Source organism: Equus quagga, chromosome 1 (assembly GCF_021613505.1).
Source record: "Equus quagga isolate Etosha38 chromosome 1, UCLA_HA_Equagga_1.0, whole genome shotgun sequence".
In the NCBI taxonomy this organism is placed as follows: Eukaryota; Metazoa; Chordata; class Mammalia; order Perissodactyla; family Equidae; genus Equus; species Equus quagga.
In genome coordinates, this window is record NC_060267.1 from 86,831,024 (window position 1) to 86,856,418 (window position 25,395).

At 42.4% G+C, this 25,395-nt stretch overlaps 1 protein-coding gene across 8 annotated transcripts in view; it reads left to right on the plus strand.

Moving 5' to 3' along the window:
- The window catches only part of GAPVD1 (GTPase activating protein and VPS9 domains 1), a 61,640-nt gene extending 40,083 nt beyond the window's left edge, over positions 1–21,557 (plus strand). For 4 of the 8 annotated variants that reach the window (XM_046669366.1, XM_046669545.1, XM_046669720.1 and 1 more), the window contains 11 exons: positions 1,357–1,444; positions 2,428–2,508; positions 6,112–6,234; positions 8,365–8,494; positions 9,846–9,955; positions 10,271–10,430; positions 11,309–11,496; positions 12,245–12,458; positions 14,209–14,281; positions 15,250–15,447; positions 17,548–21,557. In XM_046669366.1, the coding sequence (XP_046525322.1) occupies positions 1,357–1,444; positions 2,428–2,508; positions 6,112–6,234; positions 8,365–8,494; positions 9,846–9,955; positions 10,271–10,430; positions 11,309–11,496; positions 12,245–12,458; positions 14,209–14,281; positions 15,250–15,447; positions 17,548–17,688 (1,506 nt within the window). In that variant the 3' untranslated portion in view covers positions 17,689–21,557. The remainder of the gene's footprint in view (positions 1–1,356; positions 1,445–2,427; positions 2,509–6,111; positions 6,235–8,364; positions 8,495–9,845; positions 9,956–10,270; positions 10,431–11,308; positions 11,497–12,244; positions 12,459–14,208; positions 14,282–15,249; positions 15,448–17,547) is intronic. The other 4 variants (XM_046669632.1, XM_046669878.1, XM_046669801.1 and 1 more) reach the window with 3 other exon arrangements.
- The last annotated feature ends 3,838 nt before the right edge of the window (positions 21,558–25,395 follow it).

Below are 25,395 nucleotides of genomic sequence, written 5' to 3' on the forward strand. Positions count from 1 at the left end.
TTACCATCATTTATTTTGAAGCCCAGTTGTCCCTGATTTGGCCAGTGGGAACCCCTTCAAGCTGACTCCTAGCTTCTTTTGACATGCTGCTATCATTCTTTGACTGTTTCTTTGCTTTCTGGCACAAAATGCTACGAGCTTATGTTGTACTCTGTCTGCCCTAGTCCTGAAATCAGCAATTTCTCCAGGGAGTCCTTGCTGTTTTTGGTGGAAAATGGTGTTTAGAAGTCAAAATCTGGATACTAGCTGTGCTCATTGCTGTAGGGACGTTGCTGCCCCCAGGACCTCTCAGTAGACAGAGCTAGGAAGTGTGTGTGTGTGTGTGTGCAGGGTGGTACACACACATTTACAAGTGTATTTCTGTATCTCTCTTTCTCTGTAAATGTTGAGAACCATGAGCTCACGTTGATACATTCCATCCCAGTCTGAAATCAACACATCTCATTTCATCTTTCTCCCTTTCCATATTTGTAACTCCCTTCTCCACCAGTGAGAAACCTGCTTTCATTATTCTTCATGTATGTACTTATTCGATCAGTCCTCCTATATGTAATCAGTATCCTATCCCCACTGCTAAACCCTCCCTGGCACAGATGCCCTCATCTCTCTGCTTGGGTTCTGATATCCCTTTCCCATGGAGGCCTTCAGAGAAGGTGTTTCTAGTTCCAGTTTTGTAGATGAAAATAACAAGTGAAATGATTCGTCTAAGGTCACATGATAGGCTAGTAAAGAAATTGCCATCCCTGCCCTTTGACATGTAGTCTTGATGATAACTCATGATAATTGGTGATCAAAATATGAACTTTGACCTTGGTCACATCTAGGTTTGAGTCCCAGCTGTGCCACACACAGGCTCTATAACTTTGGGGAAGATGAGGAGATGACCTTTTTTAGCCTGATAATTCTCATCTATAAAAAGGGCTTAGTAGTAGTATTTATCTCCTAAGACTACTGTGAAGTTTAAATGAGATGATATAAATCCTTACACCCACTGTTTGACACACAGTGCATGTGCGGTTTTTTAATTAATCCTGCTGCTACCATCTCTGCTACCCCTCTAGATTTTGTTTGCATTGCATTTACTCATTCCATTGAGTACCTACCCTATGCTAGGCTCTGTTTTAAGCTTTTGGTTTACTAAGAGTAATGGGATAGTGCCACTCTCAAGCAGATCATAGTCTGGTGCTTAAAAGGTGTACTTACGTGTTCCATAAGTTGCCTATATAGCGGTAAGAACAGTTTTGCTTTTAAGTCAAACAAGAGTGGTTTTTGTATTTCACACACTAACTGAAATCCTTTTCATAGTAATTCATCCTGCTGTCCAACTCCAAATAAAACATCAAACTTTTTCTACAGACTGAAGAACGCAAAGATAGCGATGATGAGAAATCAGACAGGAACAGACCTTGGTGGAGAAAACGTTTTGTTTCTGCCATGCCGAAAGGTAATTTTATAAAACATTAGAATGCTATATTAGCAAGCAGAAGCAAAGCCCTCAGATCTCTCGGAGAGCCCATCTCTCAGCTCCTCTGTGAGGCTTGCTGGGCCTGAGCTTCTAGCTGTTTGGAGGGTCTCGGAACTGGCCTCACTCAGGTGAATGCTAAGGCAGAGCTCTAGAAAGGACCGCTCCTGTTCTTTGCAGGAAGTGGTATTGTGTTCAGAAATGGAAGCCATGCAGGTCACAGTTGTTTAAATGTCATATACCATTGAAGTTAAATGTACAGGGCTTTTGACACATGTTGCTAAGAATTATTGCAGGGAAAAGGGATGCTATTGGTAATTAAACATGGAAAATTCATCCTTTACATTCCTGGAATAAACTTAAGCTTTTTATGTTTTTGTTCATTGAGAATGTTTATACTGTGAATATTAGTGAGTGTTTATTTTGGAAGGCAGTTGTATAAAATTGTTTGCTTTATTTGTGAATAGCCTGGCATCATACCAATAGGTACTGAGATTTGAGTTGGCAAAAGCATCTCTTCCTGAAAGGAGAGATGGTCTGGGATTAAAGCTGCTTCTTCCGCCGGGCTCTTCTGTGCACCGTTTCGCTCAGGAGCTGAGGAGCACTGCTTTCACGCCATGCTCAAGCCCACTCGATGGGAGGAGAGAATGAGGCTCAGAGCTTGGAATGTGTTGTTTTTGAGCAGAAGTTAAGAGGCAGTGTCTTTGATGCAGACCCAGTAGAGTCCGTTAAATCATTCTTCCTGTGGCAGATGACCCCAAAGCAGATCCTGAAAGCTTCTTTAAGAACCTTCAACGCTATTTTAAGAACAATTATCAGTTGACACCCGGGATTTCTTAGCTTTTAAACTTTTCACCTCCTTTCACTTAGAAATGTTGGCACACCAGTTAACTCCAAAATGACTGCTGTCTTCCAAGTAGTGCAGTATGTTATATGTCACACTACTGACTTTATTTAATTTCCAGCTCCTATACCATTTAGAAAGAAAGAAAAACAAGAAAAAGACAAAGATGATCTGGGGCCTGACAGATTCTCAACACTCACAGGTTTGTAGACCCATGGACTTCCTGGCTCCTTCATTCCCAGAGCACATATTTCATAACACTTTTTCTTGGGTGCCATAAGCGTTGCCTTTTTAGAAGAGTGTGTCTGTGTGTGTACATGGGGAGTATGTTCTTCGTAGCTCTGTGGTGTCCAGTTGGCGGCCACAGTGAATCTCAGTGTGCTCTTCCTGCAGACTGCCACCACCATCATCATCCTCATGACCATAACTTCCGTTTATGATGAGGCCCCTGATCCTGAGCCTCTAGGCATATCCTCCAACTCTGCATTTTAGTGGGATGATGACACACAGTGCCTTTTAGGAAAGTGTGGTGATGGTTTTAGTGCTATGCATGCCATATCGGGATCATTGAATAGTTTTCTCTAATGTTGATTGTAGAATTCTAAATTTATTTCCATCTGTAGTTCTTGATTGTTTAGGATCACAGTGAAATTCTGTTTTACCTAATCATTTCTTTTTTTCATGATAAAGTGTTTGGTCAAACATACCATAAATTTATAAACTTTACCAATTTTTTACAGCTTGAATCATTTTAGCATTGCTATCTGACCCAAGGGAAATAGAACTAGGGGTTGCGTTCTTGCCTTATTCAGCATTAGTATATTTGCAGCTTCTTTTTGGTACATTATGAATGAGCACCCTAAAAGGAAAGAATCTGAGAAATAGTATTAATGACCCAACCTTGAGTTTGAAAGCTGTGTACTGTTTCCAATGACTATAGAGCTTCTAGAGGGAAATTTAATTTCTCGCCTCTTTTTTTAATCTTGAATTTTAAATTATGTTATCCTACCAAGTTAAAATGAAGATTTTTTCATTAAAAAATGGGATACGTTTCAAAAGAACATCCTCCTCAAAGAGCTCAGCATAGCACAGATAGAATCCCATTTTAATCCATCTTATTCTGATGTCTCGTTCTGTACAGTAGACGTCCCCATGCCCTGCCGTATAGCCCTGCTGTGGTCAGCGCAGTGACATTCCTGGAGTAAAGGGTTTTGACCTCCAGGAGCTGTGCTTGCAGGCCACGGTTCCCTGCCCAGAGCAGTCAAGCCTGTCTTACTCCATCAGCAAATGCTTGTTGAACATCTGACTCGTGCCAGGCACTGTGCTGAGTGTTGTAGGTATTAAGTCAAATCACACCTGACTCCTGTTCTTCAGGAACTACAGTCTGATTGAGAAGAATTGGAAAGGCATCCTTTTGGCAAGATACCTGTTTCCTTACCGTGTTGCTAGTGTTGGAACACTACCACCATTTATAAAGGGAGATACTCTTAATGAACTCTCACGTTTTTAAAATGTTGAATTAATAGCTTGGGAGAAGTTGTAAATTGCTTTTTACTCGTGTCTTTGGACCATGTGTTTTTCTTGGTTCTTGGTGCCCAAACCAGAAGCTGAAAAGAGTAAGTTTTTTCATAAAATATTTCATTTTCTTTGTGTTTGATTCAAGCAATTTAGTTTCCCTACTGGTGTGGGAATTTCTACACATTTCTAATTAATGACTCATTGAAAATTATCGTTAAATCAACTTAAAATATTATGAAAGGAAATTTCTTAAGATCTGTCCATAATCCCGCCACTGTAACTATTCTTTTTTTCATGTTCTCTCCCAGTCTTTCCATATTTGTACATGGCCTTTTCACGATTGAATCAGAGTATGTGTGTAACTTTGTATTCTTCTTTTACCATGTTATTTCATAAATCCTCTCCCAATTTCTACTAGACATAGCTGGCTTTTCAGTAATTTTTATTGGCTCTAAGATAATCTATCATATGATTTTACTGCAGTGTGAATGTTCTCTTGCTTTTGGATATTTGAATTGTATCCAATGTCTTACTGTGTGTGTGTATATATATATATATATATATATATATATATACACACATCTTTGTATATATAGCATTTTCGTTATTTTCCTGGGATAAAATTCTTAAGAATGGCATTATAGAAATAAAGGTTATGAGCAACATTGTGGCTTTCACTATGTTTAGCCAAGTTTTTTTTAAGAAGAAGAAGATTGGCCCTGAGCTAACATCTGTGCCAATCTTCCTCTGTTTTGTATGTGGGATGCCACCACAGCATGGCTTGATGAGCAGTATATAGGTCAGCACCTGGGATCTGAATGGGCGAACCCTGGGCCACCAAAGTGGAGCATGCTGACGTAACCACTATGCTACTGGGCTGCCCCCAGCCAAATTTTATTGTCCCTTTTTCAGCACTCAAAATCAATAGCAAAAGGGTATTCCCCCTCCAAAAAAGATTTTGTAATGATAAAGGTTTTACATTTTGAAGAAGATCAGATTTTATTAGGACTCTCTTAACATGCATTCAAATACCATTATAGTGGAAAGATTGTTACTTTGGAAATCCTTTCTCTCTACACTTGACTACAATTTTATGGAGACATGAATACTAAATATTTTTTTCATGGAAACAAAAGAAGAGCCTATGATGTACTGCTTAACCTCTCTCTACCTTGATTTTCTCTTCTATAAAAGGGGATGATGATAGTACCTCCTTGTAGAGTAGTTGTGGTCATTAATTAAGATCATTCATATAAGGTGCTTAGCACAGTTCCTGGCACGTGGCATGTGCTCAATAAATGTTAGCTGCTACTAATATTAGCTGCTATTAACATAGACACACATATAAAATCTAGTGATTTTTATGTAATTTTAGACTTTTTAAAAAATAGGATTCTACCAGAATATAGACATTTACGGTTACCTGCTTGGCCTAGATCTATCTTAGGAGTTTGCGTTTCACTATGGAACTTAATTTTGTCCCAGAGATCTCTAGCAATTCTATGCTGTGACAACTGTTAATTAGTGACTCTGCCATCGTAGACTCCGGGAAAACATTTTGCTATGCTGACATTGCTGACAGGATAACCGTCCTGTCCGTAAGCAGTGCTGCGTCTGTGATTGTGATAAGCTTTTCCTCCGTGCACTGCAGGCACAATTCCAGCACTCCCCAACAATGTCTGGGTTCTCTAGGAGCGCCTCTGACACCATTGCACGCACAGAGGTGCTCTAGTCCTGCGGCTGCACTGTCAGGGTGAGAGAGAATATGAGTATCTGAAGTTTTCACATGTGATGTAGAGGGAGAAATTCATGAAGGAAGAATGGAGGAAGGCATTTATTATTATTATTTACAAGAGTTTAATTCTAAGTTTGAGTACTTCTTTTTTCCTCCTTCAGCATGGAGATGTCTGAATAAATGAAGTCTGCATGTAAAAATGCCTCGTTGGAAGTTCTGTTAAAATGAATTGCTAAGAGTGATTTGATTGTAAGCACTTTAGAAACCCATCATCCATTCAGTCTGCACTGAACTTTTTGACACTGTCATGCAGAATTCTGGCGATGATGAAAAAGTGGAGCTAACCCTCCCAGTTTCGTGCTTTGGCAAGGTTCACTGAACTAGAAGCAGGATGAGTAGGCAGCTGCATGGTGCCTCTTAACATTGAGATATGTGCTCTTTTTAAGTCTTACCTCCTAATCCGCCTTTGGGATTATGCTCCTGGTGTCGTACTAACATCAGAGTTGGTACAAACCAAGGGGAGCTAATGCTCTCCCTCTCCTTTCCCTGCAGATGATCCCAGCCCTAGACTCAGTGCGCAAGCTCAGGTCGCTGAGGATATTCTGGACAAATACAGAAATGCCATTAAACGAACCAGCCCCAGTGACGGAGCGATGGCAAACTATGAAAGTGCAGGTGATAATCATGATAAAGATTGAATAGTAATGTGTCTATCACACTGATGAAGGTGTTCTGAATTAAAAGTAGCCTTTGTATAGCTACTTTTGAATACCTGTCAGAAAAATATGGTACAATCTCCAAGATAAGTTAGGAGGAAACAAAAGTATATAAAAGCAGAAATCATATGCTGCATGTATTTATGCTTGTATGTGCACAGAGTGTCTCTGGAAGAATCTCTAACAAACTGGTAACATGAGTTGGCTCCAGGGGGCGTCATAGGGTACCTGAGAGGGAGCCGGTGGGGGGGAATCTTCTCATACTTTTTATTTTGAAAAGTTTTAAAATAACAGAAAAGTTGAAAGACTAGTACAGTAAAGGTCCATCTTCCTTCTATCTACGAATTATCAGTTATTAACATTTTGCCACTTTTTCTCTCTATATGGTTTTTCCTTTTTTTCCTGAGCACTTGAAATTCTCTCTTAAGAATAAGGATATTTTTTGTACATAAACACAGCATCTTTATTACACCAGGGAACTTTTTATTCCTTTTGATTTTATATGTGCATGTGTTATCTAAATTGATAACATAAAAACTGTGGGAACCACAGGTCTGGCCCGGCTGCATTTGTGAGTTCATCCCCGGCTCATTCTTGGGCAGTGGGAGAAGCCCTGGTAAGGAGAATGGGAGACTTGAGCGCGTGGTCCACCTCAGCCACTGGCCAAAGGGTTTATTTATAGGAAACCATTTTCTGATTGGGCAGGATACCATGGCTATAAAATGAGGGTGTTATGTCAAATGATTTTTTTTAAAATTTTTTATTGAGTTAATGATAGGTTACAATCTTGTGAAATTTCAGTTGTACATTATTGTCTGTCAGACGTGTTGTAGGTGCACCTCTTCACCCTTTGTGCCCACTCCCCACCCCCCCTTTCCCCTGGTAGCCCCTAGTCTGTCTCTTTGTCTACATTTTTAAATTCCTCATATGAGTGGAGTCATACAGAGATTGTCCTTCTCTGTCTGGCTTATTTCACTGAACATAATTCCCTCAAGGTCCATCCATGTTGTTGCAAATGGGACGATTTTGTTCTTTTTTTTACGGCTGAGTAGTATTCCATTGTGTATATATATACCACATATTCTTTATTCAGTCATCTGTTGATGGGCACTTAGGTTGCTTCCACGTCTTGGCTATTGTAAGTAATGCTGCAGTGAACATTGCAGTGCATGGGACTTTTGGGATTGCTGACTTCAAGCTCTTTGGATAGATACCCAGTAGTGGGATGGCTGGATCGTATGGTATTTCTATTTTTAATTTTTTGAGGAATCGCCATACTGTTTTCCATAGTGGCTGCACCAGTTTGCATTCCCACCAGCAGTGTATGAGGGTTCCTTTTTCTCCACAACTGCTCCAGCATTTGTTAGTATTTGTTTTAGTTATTTTTGTCATTGTAATGGGTGTAAGGTAATATCTTAGTGTAGTTTTGATTTGCATTTCCCTGATGGTCAGCGATGATGAACATCTTTTCATGTGCCTGTTGACCATCCGTATATCTTCTTTGGAGAAATGTCTGTTCATGTCTCCAGCCCATTTTTTGATCGGGTTGTTTGATTTTTTGTGGTTGAGTTGTGTGAGTTCTTTATATATTATGGGTATTAAGTCTTTGTCAGATGTATGACTTGTAAATATTTTTTCCCAGTTAGTGGGTTGTTTTTTTGTTTCAATCCTGTTTTCCTTTGCCTTGAAGAAGCTCTTTAGCCTGATGAAGTCCCATTTGTTTATTCTTTCTATTGTTTCCCTTGTCTGAGAAGTTATGTCAAATGATTTTTGAGGCCCCTTTTAGTTCTGTAGTTCAGTGATTTTGATTACAGAGTATTATCTTTATTAAGTTAATAAAGACTTTCATTATTTTGTCTTAGGATTGGTTTATAAGAAGTAAAACCATTCTCTCTTCAACAACTGCTCTCTTGATAGATTATCATTGCTATCAATAACTTAACTGTTCAAATTTTTTTCTTTCTTTTCCAAAGAGCTCCTATTGTAAAGCACGATGCTAATTTATTATTGAGTTGCTCTCAATACCTAGTAGTGCCAGAATATTCCGAATTAACCTGCTTATCCTTTTTTGGGGGGTGGATTTGTGTAGAGGTTCTGGGTGATGGTGAAAGTGCACATGATTCTCCTCGTGACGAAACGCTGCAGAACATCTCGGCTGACGACCTCCCAGACTCCGCGAGCCAAGCGGCCCACCCTCAGGACTCCGCTTTCTCTTACAGGTATTTCTTTTATAGGATTCAGGACTTTGGGATTTGGACTTTTCGTTACCGAGGCAGTCACTTCAAGTCAGGCGATTCATTGAGTCACTTAACACACAAATAGAAAGCAGAAATAAGAATGAAATGCTGTTTGCCAAGATAACCTGCTCTCACTTGTAGATGTCATATGTCAAAGGCTTTAATTCAGGGATTAAAAAGAATACCCCATATGCTCACAGGGGCCACGTGAGTATTTAAGTGAAACCAGTGGCAGTGCATCTGCCCATGTGAAGCCCCCAGGCCGTGTGAGGACACTGGGGGAGGGCTGAGGCAGGAGGTGGGTTCAGCTGCAGAGCTGTTGAATGACCCACTGTCTCCAGTGCACCTGCCGGAGCTCTCTCAGCTTCTCATCTTCCTCGTTGCCTGGGCAAGACTCTCTAGTTCTAATGGGGCTTGAGAAAGAAAATGACTTTAATAGCCTGAAGAATTTGCCTTTGTTTCATAGGGAACCTCTGCTTCCCCAGACAGGGATTGTCAGTTTTAACGCCCTGGTCATCCATCCATCCGTCTCTGTTTCTGTCTGTCTTAACTTTTTATAGAAAATTTCAAACTTATACAAAAATGAGCGCGTACAATGATGTGCTTACTACCCAGATTCATCAGTTACTGATACATGGCCAATATTGTTTCATATTTACCTCTCCTCCTCTAATTAGTCTAAAGCAAACTCTGAACAGTACCTCATTTTATTTATAAATATTATGAAGCTTTATAATTGTTTCCCAGCACTAAAATTGGGGGGAGCAGCAAAGAGAATTTTTATTTTCCTGCCATGACTTTACCACTGTATATTTTACGAGTTTTTGCAAAATGGGCAAACATTACATTTGATTAGCTTGCTTCATAAATCACATGTTTATGGGAAGCAAACCAATAGGGAAAGGTGGTGAGCTTGTCTTGTGGCAGGATCAACATTTCTCAGGAGGTGTGGTAGAAGGCCTTCTTAGTTTGCGTGGTGAGATGGTTCTAATGACTTCTGTGGCCCCTCCCAACCCTGGCATAATGCACCTTTCAAACTCCTCAGAGAGCTTGGCATATGCTATGCTAGAAGGTCAAAAAGGATTTGTTGTCTGACTGATGCTGGTGAGTGTACAGAGCACTCCTTGCCCAGAGCCCTTTCACAGCCTTGTTTCTCGGGTGTCTAGGCAGCCTGTTCCTGTAAGGGAGGTGTCAGTAAGTTAAAAATGATCTTTTATTTATGGCCACTTGAAATACTTGAGTCCTGAGGTAACATATTAATTTACATAGCAAATGTTCACAAACTGACCATATCTGGATAAAGAAATTAATGTCCTTTTCACTTGTTCTTCAGAGATGCGAAAAAGAAACTGAGGCTTGCCCTTTGCTCTGCGGATTCTGTCGCTTTCCCAGTGCTAACCCATTCAACCAGGAACGGTTTACCTGATCATACCGATCCAGAAGGTAAGTTGCCGCACTATAGTTTATTTTTTCCTGTATTTAAAGGTTGAACCGTACCGGAATTGCTAGTATTCCACTGTATTTAAGCTCTGCAGCAAGTTCGTATGATTCAACTTAACATGTTCGTGTTAGTGTCAGCTAAGGGCACTTTGGTTGCTAATGGTTTGTTGAAGTGTTCTCTGAGAGTGGCGCTGCAGCTGAGTTCTGCTGATCCATGGGAAGGCAGGGGGGATGTCCCAGAGGCTGGGGGATGGCTTACAGCTTATGTAAGGCCAAGGAGATTCTCAACCATGACGGAATTCTTGTTTTTTTGTTTAGATAATGAAATTGTATGCTTCTTAAAAGTTCAAATAGCTGAAGCAATTAATTTACAAGACAAGAATTTAATGGCTCAACTTCAAGAGACAATGCGTTGTGTGTGCCGCTTTGATAATAGGACTTGTAGGAAACTGCTGGCTTCAATTGCCGAGGACTACAGGTACTGTTCCCATCTGGTTTCGCTGTTATATCTATTTTCAGTGGTATTTTTTTCTCGCTTCTTATTTCAAAAATGAATCGAGGCTTACTACAAGTACTTGCTAGGTTTACCTGGATGTACATTTCCATGGAACACATTTAGCTGTTTAGTTAGTCTGGAAATGTAGTTATAAATGAGCAGCTCATACTAACAGAGGAATGCAGTTTATTCAGCTTTGCACAGAAGCAGCCGTGGCAGAGGGGAGGCCAGGAAAACTCGGATGTCATTTTCCTTTTTTCAGGGGTGATGAGGAAGAGTACTTCCCTGCACCGGGGAAACGGGAGTAGGCCTGGGAAGTGCTCCGCTTTGTCTGTTGCCACCCCTTGCTAACAGTAAGGAGAAAAATGTTTTTGAGACGCTTACGAAGTGAGGAGGCTTCGATGCTTGGGCAGTAGCTGCTCTAGTGATTGTTACATTTAGACTAAGCAAATAATTGGTGGTGGGTTTAATGATCTAGTGGTATATTCACCCGTATTTTGTTATTTTAGTCTTCCGAGGCAATCACTTTCCTTTTAAGAATGAACTCCTGCCAGCATGGAGACTGTGCTCCAGTATAAAATAGACCAACGATTTGAAGGGACTTGGTAACGTTTAGTGAGTTAGGTAGCTAAGTATTCAGCCCAGTAGGTGCTGTTCGTCACAAATGTGCAGAAGGGTTCTGTTTCTTAAGCTGGCAAGCATAATTAGCCCTCAGGACAGTTGTCTTCAGCCTGACATGCTAATTTGTAAAACCAAAGTCCATGAGGTAATTATTTTTTAAAGAAAAATTAGACTCTTAGTTTCCAGAGGAAGTGTGCACCAAATATATCTGATGTCCTGCAAAGCATATTTCCTTTTAGGAAAAGGGCCCCCTATATTGCTTATCTCACTCGCTGTCGACAAGGACTACAGACCACACAGGCTCACCTGGAAAGGCTACTGCAAAGGGTTTTGCGGGACAAAGAGGTGGCCAATCGGTACTTTACCACTGTCTGTGTGAGGCTGCTGCTGGAGAGCAAAGAGAAGAAGATCAGGGAGTTCATTCAAGGTAACTAAGGCCTTTTGGAGAAGCGTCTCGTCAGCCGTGTATCATGGGGAAGATTTGGCAATGTTTGCTTTGCTCGTTTGAGCACCTACATGTCTAAGGGCAGTTCCTTAAATTCCCAGTTATTTTATGGATTCTTAATAATTAAACCTTGATGTCACACCGATAAATTTCATTTTTATCCTGCACTGAATATCTATAGTTTATAAATTATAAGTTGGAAAACTTGGTCAAGTCTTGCATCCATATAGTTTCTCTTGTTTTTTAAAAACAAATCATATAGGGGCCAGCCCCATGGCCGAGTGGTTAGGTTCGCATGTTCCGCTTTGGTGGCCAAGGGTTTCGCCAGTTCGAATCCTGGGCGTGGACATGGCACCGCTCATCAGGCCATGCTGAGGCGGCATCCCATATGCCACAACTAGAAGGATCCACAACTGAAAATACACCACTATGTACCGGGGGGCTTTGGGAGAAAAAGGAAAAATAAAATCGTTTAAAAAAAAAAAAGACAAATAAAAAAAAGGCATATCATTTTTATAACAAACCCCTTGCTGTTAAACTTTTACACATTTCTTACCTTTCTCCTGATTTTAATGATTTGGCTGCATGTTCTCCTACAATAAGCCACACCTAGGTACTTTCAGCTTTAAGCGTGGAATATCTGCATAGCTAATGATTAAAATGATTTCTGTAATTTCCTTTTTAAAATTATTCAGATGTGTATTTTAAAAATTGTTCTTTTTCATTGGAGACTTTCAGAAACTCACAGCAGCTGATGATAAAACTGCTCAGGTAGAAGATTTTCTGCAGTTCCTTTATGGTGCGATGGCCCAGGATGTCATATGGCAAAATGCAAGTGAGGAGCAGCTTCAGGATGCTCAGCTGGCCATTGAACGAAGTGTGATGAATCGGATTTTCAAGCTTGCCTTCTACCCTAACCAGGATGGGGACATACTTCGTGACCAGTGAGTGCTTCTGTTGGACTACCTAGGGAAATCCCCTGCAGGGGCTCTCTCGGGCTCGTGGGCTTTCCTGAGCAGGTGAACTGCCCTGCTGGGGCTCTCAGGCCCGTGTGCCTTTCTGACCGGGTGAACTCCCCTGTTGCTGGCTCTCTCAGGCCCATGTACCGTTCTTTAGCACTTGCCACAGTTGGCAGTTTTACATTTGATAGAATGATAATTTCTTAACCTGGCACTACTGCAATTTTGCCCCAGATAATTCTTTAATGTGGGAGACTACTGTGTGCACTGTAGGATGTTCAGCAGCATCCCTGGCCTCTACACACTAGATACTGGTAGTACCCTACCAGTTGTGAGAACCAAAATTGTCTCCAGACACTGCCAAATGTTTCTTGAGGGGCAGAATTGCCCCTTGTTCTTGATCACTGGTTTGTGTGATCATTCGATGGCTGCTTCTCTCCCCTCTGGATTGTTCCCTCCGTGAGAGCTGGAACATAAGGCTCTATCAGAGCGTGAAGCACCGGGCGTGACTTCAAATATATACTTATTATCTATGTATTAGGAGTGAAAAGTTACATATTTGAATATCAAAAATACCTGGGATTATGTGGTGTGTGAATTCTATCTCAATAAAGCTGTTGCTAAACAAGTAATCCTAAAAAAAATCAATCCTGAAAACAAATCTGGAATGGAACAGTGGTCATTTTTGGGTAGTGAGACTATGGATGATTTAGCATTTTTATTTTTCCTCTTCTGCATTTTTTGGAGCACTGCTTGACAACCCTCTTTCTGCCCCCAGACATTGAGGTGGCCGCTATGCTCCCCAGCAGTAACAGTGGCTTACTGGGCCAGTGACTCTCAAGGGGTCCCTGTAATAGGACCTCAGGGTCAATCATTAGTGGTTTATATAAGGGTTTTTCATGGAAATTTTAAGATACCACATGTATATTTGAGACAGTTCACTTTCCTGTGAATGGGTTAGGACCATCCCAACCTGCCCCTCTCTCTCGTTTGGAGTCTTAGAGGCTGTTAGCTCACCCCAGACTTCTGTACTTAGTTCGCCAAAGGGGACTTGTTTTCTTTCCAGAACACCAGTGTCTGGTTTTCAGAATCCAGTGAGAAGTGGGAACATTCAAACTGTATTTGCTGCCAAGAGCAACTCTGAAGCAGAGTATTCCTACCCTCTCCTCCCTGGCATTTCTGCAGGTTTTATAGAGTGGGGAGTGAACACGGTGTTCTGGAAAGAACCCTCCAGCCAGGAAAGCTGGGTTTAGCCCCTGCTCCTAACCCCTGTGTGACCTTAGGCAAATCCTTCACCTTTTTAAGCCTAATTATTTTCCTCTCTGAAATGAGGTTTCGTGCTCTCAGAGCTCCTTCTCCATCTGAGCATCTGTGCTCTTTGGTTTCTGGCTCTGATCCCTCTTCTTCCTCTCAGCCTGTTTACTTAGTGTGCCCAAGTCGCTTCCGGGCTGATGGTTCCTCTCCTGTCTCCCTTGGAAGGCTGTCCTGGTCTAGGAAAGAGGGACTCCCCTACTCTCCCTGCACCCCCTCAGCTCCCTCAGCATTTCTAGGCAGGTCCTAAATGTAAGACTTTTTTGACAAGACAGCATACTTATAGCTAGGAGATAGGCTCAACTATAATTGTAATCTGTATCAAGAAATAACTCTAAGATGTTTTGAAAAAATCAATTTTGACTATTTGTGTACCTTATTTTCTGAAATATCTATTTACATCTGTGTTTTTGGCGGTTTTCAGGGTTCTTCATGAACATATTCAGAGACTGTCGAAAGTAGTGACTGCCAATCACAGAGCTCTTCAGATTCCAGAGGTAATAGACTCACACAGCGTGGGTGGTGTGATTAACCAAGAGCTGCTCAGTGGACCATCTGCATGTTACCAGTTTTTCGAGGAAACAGAAGATAACAAATTATAAAATGCCATTTGCACTAGATGTAATCCAGTCTAACTGTAAAGTTCTCAAAGGTCCTTCCAAGGATGAAAATTCTGTGGCGTGGAGAGGGATGTGAGTAGTGGGGAGGAGGGAGAGCCAGCCTCGAGGAGCCCCTGCGCTGACCCTCAGTGCACAGGCAGGGCCCGGCCTGCTCTTGGAGTCAGGTTTCTGCAGAGACGTCCCCTTTGAAGAGGGGATCTGGTGGGACTCCAAGAGTGTGAAAGCTGTTGTTCCAGGAGAGGGAGTTGAATCTGAGCATGACCTCAAAACCACCTTGTAGTTATTGGTATTAGCATTTTTACCTGCATACAACTCTTCCAAAATAAGAAAATAGGAAATTTCCAAGTATTTGAGCTTTCTGGTTGTTTTATTAGAATCCCCACTAATGGAATGTCATTTGCATAAAGTTTTTAATTGTCTTTGACTTTTTGAATCTGTTATTTCTAGAACTACTGCAACAAAGGTACATGTTAGTTTTTTAATTATTCTCTTTTAAAAGTAGCTTGTTTGTGCTTTTGGAATCAGCTACTCCATGTAGAGAAATTCAAAACATTCTAGCTTTGTAAGAAAGATAATTGAAATTTTATAAATTCTAGGTTCTGTGTTATTGTATGCCCTTTCCTCTATTAATGCATACCTGGGTTGCTTTATTTTAAAATGCAGAGCAAATTATTTAAAAGTTCAGTTTCAATGTTAAGTGCAAGGGGGAAGGAACGGCAATCTGGTTTTACTGAAGAAGGCAAAGGCACCAACCGTACCCCTCTGCCTCCTGACGTGGAGGTTGCTGAGGTCGTAACTGAAGTTGCCGTCAGATTCAGGATCTGTCTATCTGTGGTCTCCCTTAGGTTTATCTTCGGGAGGCGCCGTGGCCATCTGCACAGTCAGAAATCAGGACAATAAGTGCTTATAAGACACCCCGGGACAAAGTGCAGTGCATCCTGAGAATGTGCTCCACGATCATGAACCTCCTGAGCCTGGCCAACGAGGACTCCGTCCCTGGCGCAGATGACTTTGTCCCAGTTTTGGTGTTTGTGTTGATCAAGGTGGGTCCCTCACTACTATTAATGAGTTTATTTGGCATTCTGAGCAGGGTGGTGCAGGGCTTCACATGATATTAGAGACCTCAGCTCCTTAATGAGTCTCAAGCTCTTTGTTATCCAGAAAGAAAGTGTTTAATGTCAGGTTTTGTTCTGTTCAGAAGTTAGTGGCGGGCGGCCCAGTGGCGCAGCAGTTAAGTTCTCATGTTCTATTCAGCGGCCCGGAGTTCACGGGTTCGGATCCCGGGTGCGGACCTACGTACCACTTGGCAAGCCATGCTGTGGCAGGCATCCCACATATAAAGTAGAGGAAGATGGGCACAGATGTTAGCTCAGGGCCAGTTTTCCTTAGCAGAAAGAGGAGGATTGGCAGCAGATGTTAGCTCAGGGCTAATCTTCCTCAAAATAAATAAATAAGTTTTTAAAAATCAAAAAAAAAAGAAGTTAGGGTTTTCAGAAGAAAGGATGAGGGGGCTGGATTCCTAGATGAACATGTTCAGCTTTTCAAGCAGTGCCTAAAGTTCTTGATTGGGACTCAGTATATAATTATTGAATGAATGGATGCGTGAATGAGAGCAAATTCTTTTTATTGTGCTTTTACCATTTCCTTTCACTTTGAATTCCTCATAGTACTCGTCATATAAACTACCAAATTTACCAAACGTCTCTCTCCTCTTTTAGCCTCTTATTTTGTAATTGTACCTTTTTTTTTTTTGTAGAACATTCTCCCTGAGCCAACATGTTCCCAGTCTTCCTCCTTTTTCTCCCTTTTTTCACTCCCAAAGCCCTGGTACATAGTTGTGTATAGTTGTAAGTTCTTCTGGATCTTCTGTGTGAGCTGCTGCCACAGCATGGCTACTGACTGACGAGTGGTGTGGTTTTGCACCCAGGAACCAAACCAGGGCCGCTGAAGTGGAGTACACAGAACTTTAACTGCTGGTCCATCAGGGCTGTACCATATTATTTTTTAAAAGAACTGACATCTCATGTCCTTTCTTGACTTTAAAATTAAAGTTTCATCATTTAAATGGTTTATTTTGAACATTTTTTCTTTTAAAGATTCACGCTTGAGCTAACAACTGTTGCCAATCTTTTTTTTTCCTTCTTTTTTCTCCCCAAAGCCCCCCAGTACATAGTTTTGTATTCTAGTTGTGAGCACCTCTGGTTGTGCTGTGTGGGATGCCACCTCAACATGGCCTGATGAGCGGTGCCATGTCGTTGCCCAGGATCTGAACCAGCAAAACCCTGGACCACTGAAGCCGAGCTCGCGAACTTAACCACTCGGCCACGGGGCCGGCCCCCTATTTTGAACATCTTGAGGGGACCATGCAGTTTAGGTGCACACAGCCAGCAAGTAATTGTGTCTGTCCTGTGTTCCAGTCAGCTCGGCCCATTTCTGGATGTCCAAAGTATATCTGACATAAATATTAGTAATTGGCAATATTTCTGCAACCTGAACTCTTAGCTCAGTCAGAACCCATAGGATCAGGGCCTATGGTCATAAGTCCTCCTGTTGGCCATTGTTCTCTCTTCCACGCATGATGTACCCAGTCCTTACACAGTCAGTTTAACAGTTCCAACAGACCGTAGCTTGTCCTCCTCCCCACTTAACACACCTGTGTCCTTTCTCACCACAGGAAGAAGGTGGAAAAGCAGGAGGTGTTCTGTGTTATCTCTTACAACAGAGGGCATATTATCTTTTTTGGTTTTTTCTTTCTCAGCTGATTCTACCCGGACTCACTAACCAGATATAGCTCAATTTACCTACAGCATTTATTTTCTTATCTAATGTTTTGGAATCCTGGGATGTTGAGTAAATCCACTGGGATTAGTTCAGCCTGCTTAAGGACCAGTGAGGTTAAGTGACTTGCAAGGATAGAAAGCTCCAGATAGTTCAGCTAGGGTTAGAGTCCAGGGTGCCTTTCCAATATACTCTTGCTACTCACAGCAGCTAGGGTTTACAAACTACTTCCAAAAAAGAATTTGGGGATTATTTTCAAAGGGACTGGTATCTCTTTCACAGAAAAACATTTGAAGCTGTTAAATGGTTTTTGCAGAGCTATACATCTGAGTAACTGACTCTTTTTTTATTTTTCACTTCTCTAGGCTAATCCACCCTGCTTGCTGTCCACTGTTCAGTACATCAGTAGCTTTTACGCCAGCTGTCTGTCTGGAGAGGAGTCCTATTGGTGGATGCAGTTCACAGCAGCAGTGGAGTTCATCAAAACTATCGACGACCGCAAGTGACCATGACCAGGGTCCAGCAAGGCAGCAGACTGTGAGGCGGCCAGCAGAGCTCTTAAACAATGTGCCAGCTGCTTTGAAGGCTGAAGATGGTTTTTGTATAATATTGTACAGCAGTCAGACATTTTAAAACAGATCTTTACTAAACAGATTAATGAGCTAACAAGCAGGTTCTCTTTTCTTTGGGCTCTTTTCCTTTCTGAGTTGCATATTTGTTATTTTCTTGTCCCCAAGTAGAGAATAGTACTGCACAAAGGGACCACGTTTTTAAGGTATTTTGAAATATTAAAAAACAAAAGAAAATCTAGAAAATTCCTAGATCTCCATTCTTGGATACCCATCCTTTCCTTTTATTTTAAAAGAAGAACAGTACACCTCTTTTAAGATGCTGTCTAATCTTATATGCATCTAATGGAAGGAAAATAGCAGTTGCACTGAGGATTATAATAGTGGTGACGTTAGTGGCATTATCTATAAATACACTCACCTAAATTGAAAAGCTAAGAAGGAAATGTAAATATAATATATATTTATATTTGATGTAATATGGACATCTTCAGATTCTAATAAACAAGGAATATTGCTGATAGTAGGTTGTGACGTACCCTCTTGTAAAATGGTTTCCTTGACAAAATTTAAGCTGAGCTTAAAAGCAAAAAACAAATACACAGAAATATTTATTAAAGTGTCATACAGTTTATCGAACTGTGTAGGTGCGGAGTTTGGTGCACAGGGCTGCCTTCGATGAGGGGTCTGAAGACGCGCAGTCACTGAGGCATCTCACCGTGGATGGCTCCGGACCTGCCGCGGGAGACAGACCTGATCGCCATCCAGTAGATCTCTGATACGTTCTTATGGTACTTCCCATTTGAAATACTAAATATAGTGTAGAAACCCCAAACAGAACTCCTTACAAACCTTTAATTGTAATATATTTTTGATGATTATTCACATTGAATGCACAGACCAGGAATTCAGTGAATGTCATTTTTTTTAAAACTAATTTGTATTGTCTGCTCTAGTGATACGAGTTTTACTAGTGATAAACTATTTTAATCAACCATTCTCTTATGGAAAAAAATCTATTTTGGCAGGTTTCTGTGCCTTTATTTCCCTCTTCTGAACAAAAATCTGTCTTTCAGTATTTTGGTTTGATTGTATATTGATAATTAATCAGGACTGGGTTTTGGTGTGTGAGAAATTGGCCAAGGAGGCACACCAAAGCGTCAAGCACAAGTCTTGTACATAGGTCGTCACTGACTGGTTTCACTTTGTATGTTTCTTAAAAATGTTTAACTTCTTTTATAACAAACTTGGTCCCATACTTTGAGTCCCTTCTTGCTGACAGCACTTCCAGGCATTTTTAAGGGAACTGTGACAAACAGCCTTGAGCAGATGAGTACAGAGGCAGTCTTCTCCCTCTCTCCAAGATCTCTGTGTTTCCTTGTGCCTAAAGAAGCTCGATTTTCTTTATGCCTCCACCTCTTCTCATTCATTGATTTTAAAATACCGAAATAAGTTGCATAGGAGTGTGGGATGTGGTTTCTGCCTTTTAAGGAGAGATTTAAATTAAACTAGTGCTACAAAATGTCCTTTTGAACATCAGATCAAGAAATCTGTGTACAGAGCCATGTGCTTCATGGGCTGTAACTGTCAAACTCGCCTAGGTGTTAGAAGTCAAATCCCGTTATGAATACTTTACGAGACAAACTGTCTAACACGGTTCTAAGACCTAGAGGGAGTCCATTTACTTCAGCATCTGATTCAATAAATGTTAGGTCAGTAGAAGACTTGGAAGGGTTGAGATCCCTTAAGGGATTTAACTTACAAGTCAGTGAGACTTTTTTTCTCCACAGTGGTTGCTAAATCTTCCATGTTATCACTATGGAAATAAATACGAAGATGCAGGCGCTGCACAGGGCTCTTTTCTGTGGAGGGGAAGGTGGTGAGTTTGGGGTGTAGGGCTGCGCTGGAGGCAGGAGAGAGCGTTCTTCAGTGCTTGAGCCAGTGGTGAGGGTGGAAGCCCAGGGATTGGCATCAGAGTGAAACCTCTGAGACGGAGGCGAGTGCTCGCGTCTTGACTCGGGTGCTGCCAGGGAAGCACAGCCCAGCTATTGCCCTCTGGAAACCCTGTCAGGAGCAAGGACTTCTGCAGTAGCCATCGCTGGCTTGACTCCATAACAGGATTTATTATAGTGCTGAGTTCTGAGTTTAGGAATTGGTAACCGTCTGCCTGGAAGCTCTGGGGTGGGAGATAGGGAGTAATTTGATTTTGCTCTTTCAGGAAAGAGGAACAGTTGTTCTTTGGATATTTCTTACTACGCTTCCTTCCAGTACTTATTTTACGTGAAGGATCAGCATTAAAGTACAAAATCACCCGTAGGAAGCATTCGGCAGCCACCGATTATTACATGGACTTTACAAAGATAATGTTAAGTGGGGAGATAGTGGCTTAGTTCACTGAAATCTTGTAGTATTAACTTCTGTAATGAAAAATCCGTTTGTATTTGGTATGAATAGTCTGATTCGGAGACAGTTAAGTAATAGAAATACAGATTGAAGATCATCTTGTAAAATTATTAAAAGGCTGGTAAATGTTTAGTTGTTTTCCTCCACTTTAGGTCAAATCTCAGCCACAGTTACTGCTTTCTTCTGCTTTTTCTTTTTAAAAACCTGCTTATGAAAGCCTTTTTTCTACAGATATGTGTTAAATCGCTACAGTAAGAGAATTAGGCTTCGTGAGGGATGGAGATGGATGTGATGCACGTTTTTTCTTTGCCCGTCGTGTCCTGGAAGCCTGTTTAATGTAGGCTGTCACTGTGTGTGTTCCTGAGGTGCATAAGCAAGAGAGCCGGCCCACGCAGGAAGGGGCTGTGTTCCTGCCATGAGACTGCAGCTGACCGTGCCAATCCGGCCCCGCTTCCTGTTGCCTGCCATGGGAATTCATTCCAGTTTGGGCCAAGTAAATGTCAACTAGATGTTTTAAATGGACGAGGTTTTAAGAATTCCTTTCTCTGATGCGATTGGGTATAAAAAAGGAAAATAGGAGCACACTTGCTCAGAATTATTAGTGGATTGCATAAAATGATAGACAAGCAGTGGAGCTGGCGTCCTCCCTTGTGTGCCCTACGCCTTCTCTCCCTGCTTCCCCGTTTCTGCTTTATTTCTTTAGGGAAAAGTCTATATTGGCCCTCTTTTTTTTTTTTTTTTTTTAAGTCTAATGAGTTTATTCTATATGTAATTGCCGTAATCTGGGGGGCAAAAATCAGAAACAATCTTCTTGAAGCTCAAAGAATTTTTAGTAAGTAGATTAACAGTCATGAGATATTTGAGATATTTTGAATGCCAAAATGCTTGAGAACTTTGCCAGATTAATAATTACTTAATGTATTTTAGAATGTAGGTTACCCAAGAAGTAGGAGGACCAGGAATAGCTTTATTAGTCTTGAGAACACTTGGAGAAAGGAAGATTCAGTTTGTTTCAGTGTCCAAGTTGGTGTGTCGAGCCATGGAGTCACCATGGAGCGCTGTGTCCCACATGCCTGTGCTCAGCAAAGGTTAAATTCACGAGAGAGCAAGTCCTCTCCGCTTGATGAGTGGCAGACAGTGTGGGCAGGGGCCACACGCCTTAAGAATTCACCTCTGCTGAGTTGATATTGTCTTGTCAACCGTATTCTTCTTGTGCTTCACCTGTATTAAAAAGCTTTGTACTGCCTCTCCTCTTGAAACTGGTAAAACCTTATATAAGCCTCAGTTAACGAGCTTGCACAATCTTGTATATGTACAGGAAACCCATCCTGTCTCCTAATGTGATTACTAATGTATGATGCCATTCTGTAAACCTGATTAAAAAGGGAGAGCAGTTGAATTCACTGGGTTTTATGTTTCCATCATCTATTTTGTCTGCAGAAGCATTTCTGAAGTTCCTTTGACTTCTCGAATATTACTAATGTTCTCCATTGAATTCACACTTGTCTTTTTCACCTGAACATCTAAGGATATTTGTTAAGCGTGGAACAGGAAGGAATTGGAATCATCTCACAGTTACTAACGAGGCGGCGAACATTGTCTGTTGTACCCGGTTCCTGTCTGACCCCTGTATTTGGCGGCTGTTCACCAGCCTTAGCGCTGAGAGCAGAGGTCCTAATCACGGTCTTCACTGAAGCCCTGCTGGATCTTCTTAGCTGAGCAGAGCCCTTGTTGAAGAGGCAGCCTCTCTCAGGCTTCCCTCATGCTTTCCCTATATCGATTGCCCTTCGTTTAGGAGAAAACTTTTAAAAATTCAATTAAAGCTGAGTTTTTATTCAATCTGTTCAGTATTAAAATTAATGCTGTGACTCCTAGAACTGAAAATGGAATTCAACTTTTCCTGCCAACTTGGATTACTTATGCCTCCTGGACTCCTGTTGTATTTGTACCCACTCAGCCCTCTCTCTGAGTCAGCGGCTGTGTAGCTTTTCTCAGAGGATGTGGAGTTAGTGCCAGTGTTTAGCTAGTGCAGTGCCATGATCCTGAAAAGTGAAATGAGGTCAGGAGCTCCTGTTGGCTGTAGCTGTGTCCTCCACCTAGAGATTTAAGTATTCATTGAAGAGCTTTTCACTTCAGTCATTTCATTCCAGAAGAATCCTTTTCCATCTTCTTAGGGTGCCAAAAGGCAGTACATAGACTTAAAAAATTAACCAAAGAGGCTGGAAAATCTCTGGTTGTGGGGCTCCAGAAAACACCATCCATATTTTGTGCTAAAACAGAAATATCTCTCAGTTTCAAGTCATTGAACCCATTATAGACAATGAACATGAAAACCATGGTAATCTTATTTCTATTAACTAAAAATACAGCTATTGCTGGTCCAAAACATTAAATTTTATGCTCCCTTGAAAAGAGTTTCCAATGTATTTTTTAAAAAGGATATTTCCACTTTAGCGTTCCTTAGCCCTCCTAAATCAAAGTTTTGACAAAACTTTTGTAACCAGGGCTCTTGATTCATATACATAACTGCTGATGTTTCATATCAATAATTCCTGGTGAATTCAGTCAAGGGATCTGATCTGAGTCACTTTGACCAAATGAATTATAATCTCTGGGAGTGGTGCCCAAAACTGGTCCTTTTTTAAGCACCCTGGGGAGTTCTATAAACCATCGTTTCCCAAACGTCCCTGTTGAGAATCACCAGGTACTTGTGTTGCTAAATCAGAATCCACAGGGGATGGAACCGGGAACCTTTAAACGATTCCTCCAGGTGACTTATTCTCAGGATTTCGAGGGGCACCATGACGGCCAGCATTCACAAAGTATGAAGCAGTGGCCCACCTGCACCGTCCACCTGGGGATGTTCATAACCCGCAGGCTCGTGATCCCCTCCTGTACCTGTTGAATCAGAATTTCTGGGGAGGAGCTGGAGTCTGCATTCCCAGCAAGCTCCCCGTCTGACTCTGATACTCACTACAATTCATGGAAGGTGTTCAGTCTCTAAAGGCCCCGCATCCTGAAGTGTAACAGGCGTGAGTGAGCGAGGCCCTTTGAAGGCTAAGAACTCTTACCGGCAGCCAGTCCAATTTATCCTTTAATGATAGCTTTTTTTATTTGCTTAAATCCAAGTTTGTCTTTACTCTTAATCTGGTTCGCCATACATCTCCAGGTGATGATGGTGTCCAAATCTCTGTATGAAAAAATTTTATTTAATCTTCCTTGTTTTAACTTTTAAAATGGCTGTTCCATTTCTGTTGTGTTTTGTTTCCATTGGTCACCAGTGTCCCATGTAAACCAGCATTGGTTCCAGCAGCCCCTGGTCTCCAACTTGACTTCTCCCACAGAGCAGCCTGGCCTGCCCCTGCGGAAGGTGACAACCTCCAGCAGTGCGCTTCCCCTCTCCTATTTCTGGTCCCCTCGGTCGATAGGTGGATTCCAACTCCTAGATTTATGTACCTCCCTCTCACCCACCTCACTTCTTGATCACCAGCAACCTTGTTTTCCTTCTCTGGTGGGTGTGATGGTGACAGGTGAGGCCATGTCTGCTGCAGCTTAGGTGTAGCAAGCTGGGAGCGAGCCAGCCCTGGTGGAGAGGAAGGCGAAAGGAGGCGAGTGCCTAAAAAAGTAGCATGATAGGAAGGGAAGGTGCTGAGGGCCGTCCTACTGGCGCAGTGTCATCAGTGATGCCCACCATCACCTCCTCCCCAGCACAGCTGGACCACATCAGTGAGCCTAAGAAGTTTTCCTTTTCTGGATCTCTCTTGAAACTTATGAAAAGCCCCGAGTTTCAAGTGGTGTGTGGTTGTGATGCCAGGTCCAGGAGCCTGCAGACGGTTCTAATCCTAGCTCTGCCACTAACCAGACCTTTGAAGTGACAACTCCTTTGAAGGGCTTTTCCTGAGTTGGGCTGTATTACCTCAAAGATCCTGGACATCCAGTCTCTGGTTTTGATATATATATAAATATATATATATACACACATATATACAATCTTGAAATATTTTCCCCATGCCAGCATTTACCTGGGGGATAGGGCTACAGTGCTGTGACACTGGAGGTTGCCAGAAGTACCGTGGGTGTTCAGAACCCCTGATAGAAGACGCTGCCCACCGAGCTGACTCGGGAGGATTTGAGAGCACGTGAACACAAATGTAGGCACTAAGCTCCTTTCTGACCTGGTTTAATGAACTTGAAGCAGGACTTATACTGTGAGTGACAAGGCAGGCCAGGTAATCCTGGAGGGGCGCTCCTCTCCCACATCAGCCACAGCGTGGTCACCGGAAGAGGGGGAGCGCTGGCTATGCCTCTAGACGTTCCAGGGACACGTGGACACCTGTGAGCGTAGCAATCACTCAACCCGTTTTAGCTGAAAGGCTCTCTTGTGAGCTTTAGTTCTAGTCGGCCGTGCTCATGAATACTAACTACAGTGAAACAATTGCTGAAACTTCCTCCACGCCTTTCCGGATTTGGGTGCTTCCACGCCCTGCGCCATTCTTCGAGCCTGTCGTATTCTTCTCCACTGCCCTCAGTCCCCGGATCACGCAAACCTCCTGAAGAAAACAGCTCTTGCATGTGCCTCCACCACCATGGCTTTTTCCCTCCTCTGTTATCACAGAGGCTCCTGACTGGTTCCCATGCCTCCCTCTCACCTCTTCTCCTAGATGCCCTTACAGTTATCAAGTATCATCAGGTTCCTCTTCGGCCTAAAAATCTCTCTTCTATTTCGGTTCCAACCTGCTTTTCAGCCTTATGTCTCTGTCCCTTCTCCTTCCCCTCCAGCTCCACTCTGCCCTCAAAACTCTCCCCTTTACCCCCAAAGTGTGTGCTTTGCCTACCTCTAAGCCTTTGCCCTTCTTGACTCCTCTCCCTCACGGCTCCTCCACCCTCAAGTGGCCCTTCCAGGAGGAAGACTCCCCAGATACCCTCAGCCTCCCCAACGCGGCCTCATCCCCGGACGCTTCCTGCAAAGTAGTGAGCTCCCTGCAACCTGCGCTTTCCTTGGGCACCTTCCGACCCCAAATAGCAGATGTCCCCAAATGTCCGTACGTGGGGGCGGATGAGAGCGCAGACAGTAGCCCCCATTGCGGGGATTCCACTATCTTTTTCTCCCAAATGCGGCCCCTGCCTGGACAGGGGTCTCCCTTCTCCACCTTCTCGTGGTGCGGGGCCGGGGAAGACACCGCCCCAAGCCCGTGGTCTCCCTGGGGTAGACGTAGGTGGGTGGAGGCTCCTCGCAGCCCC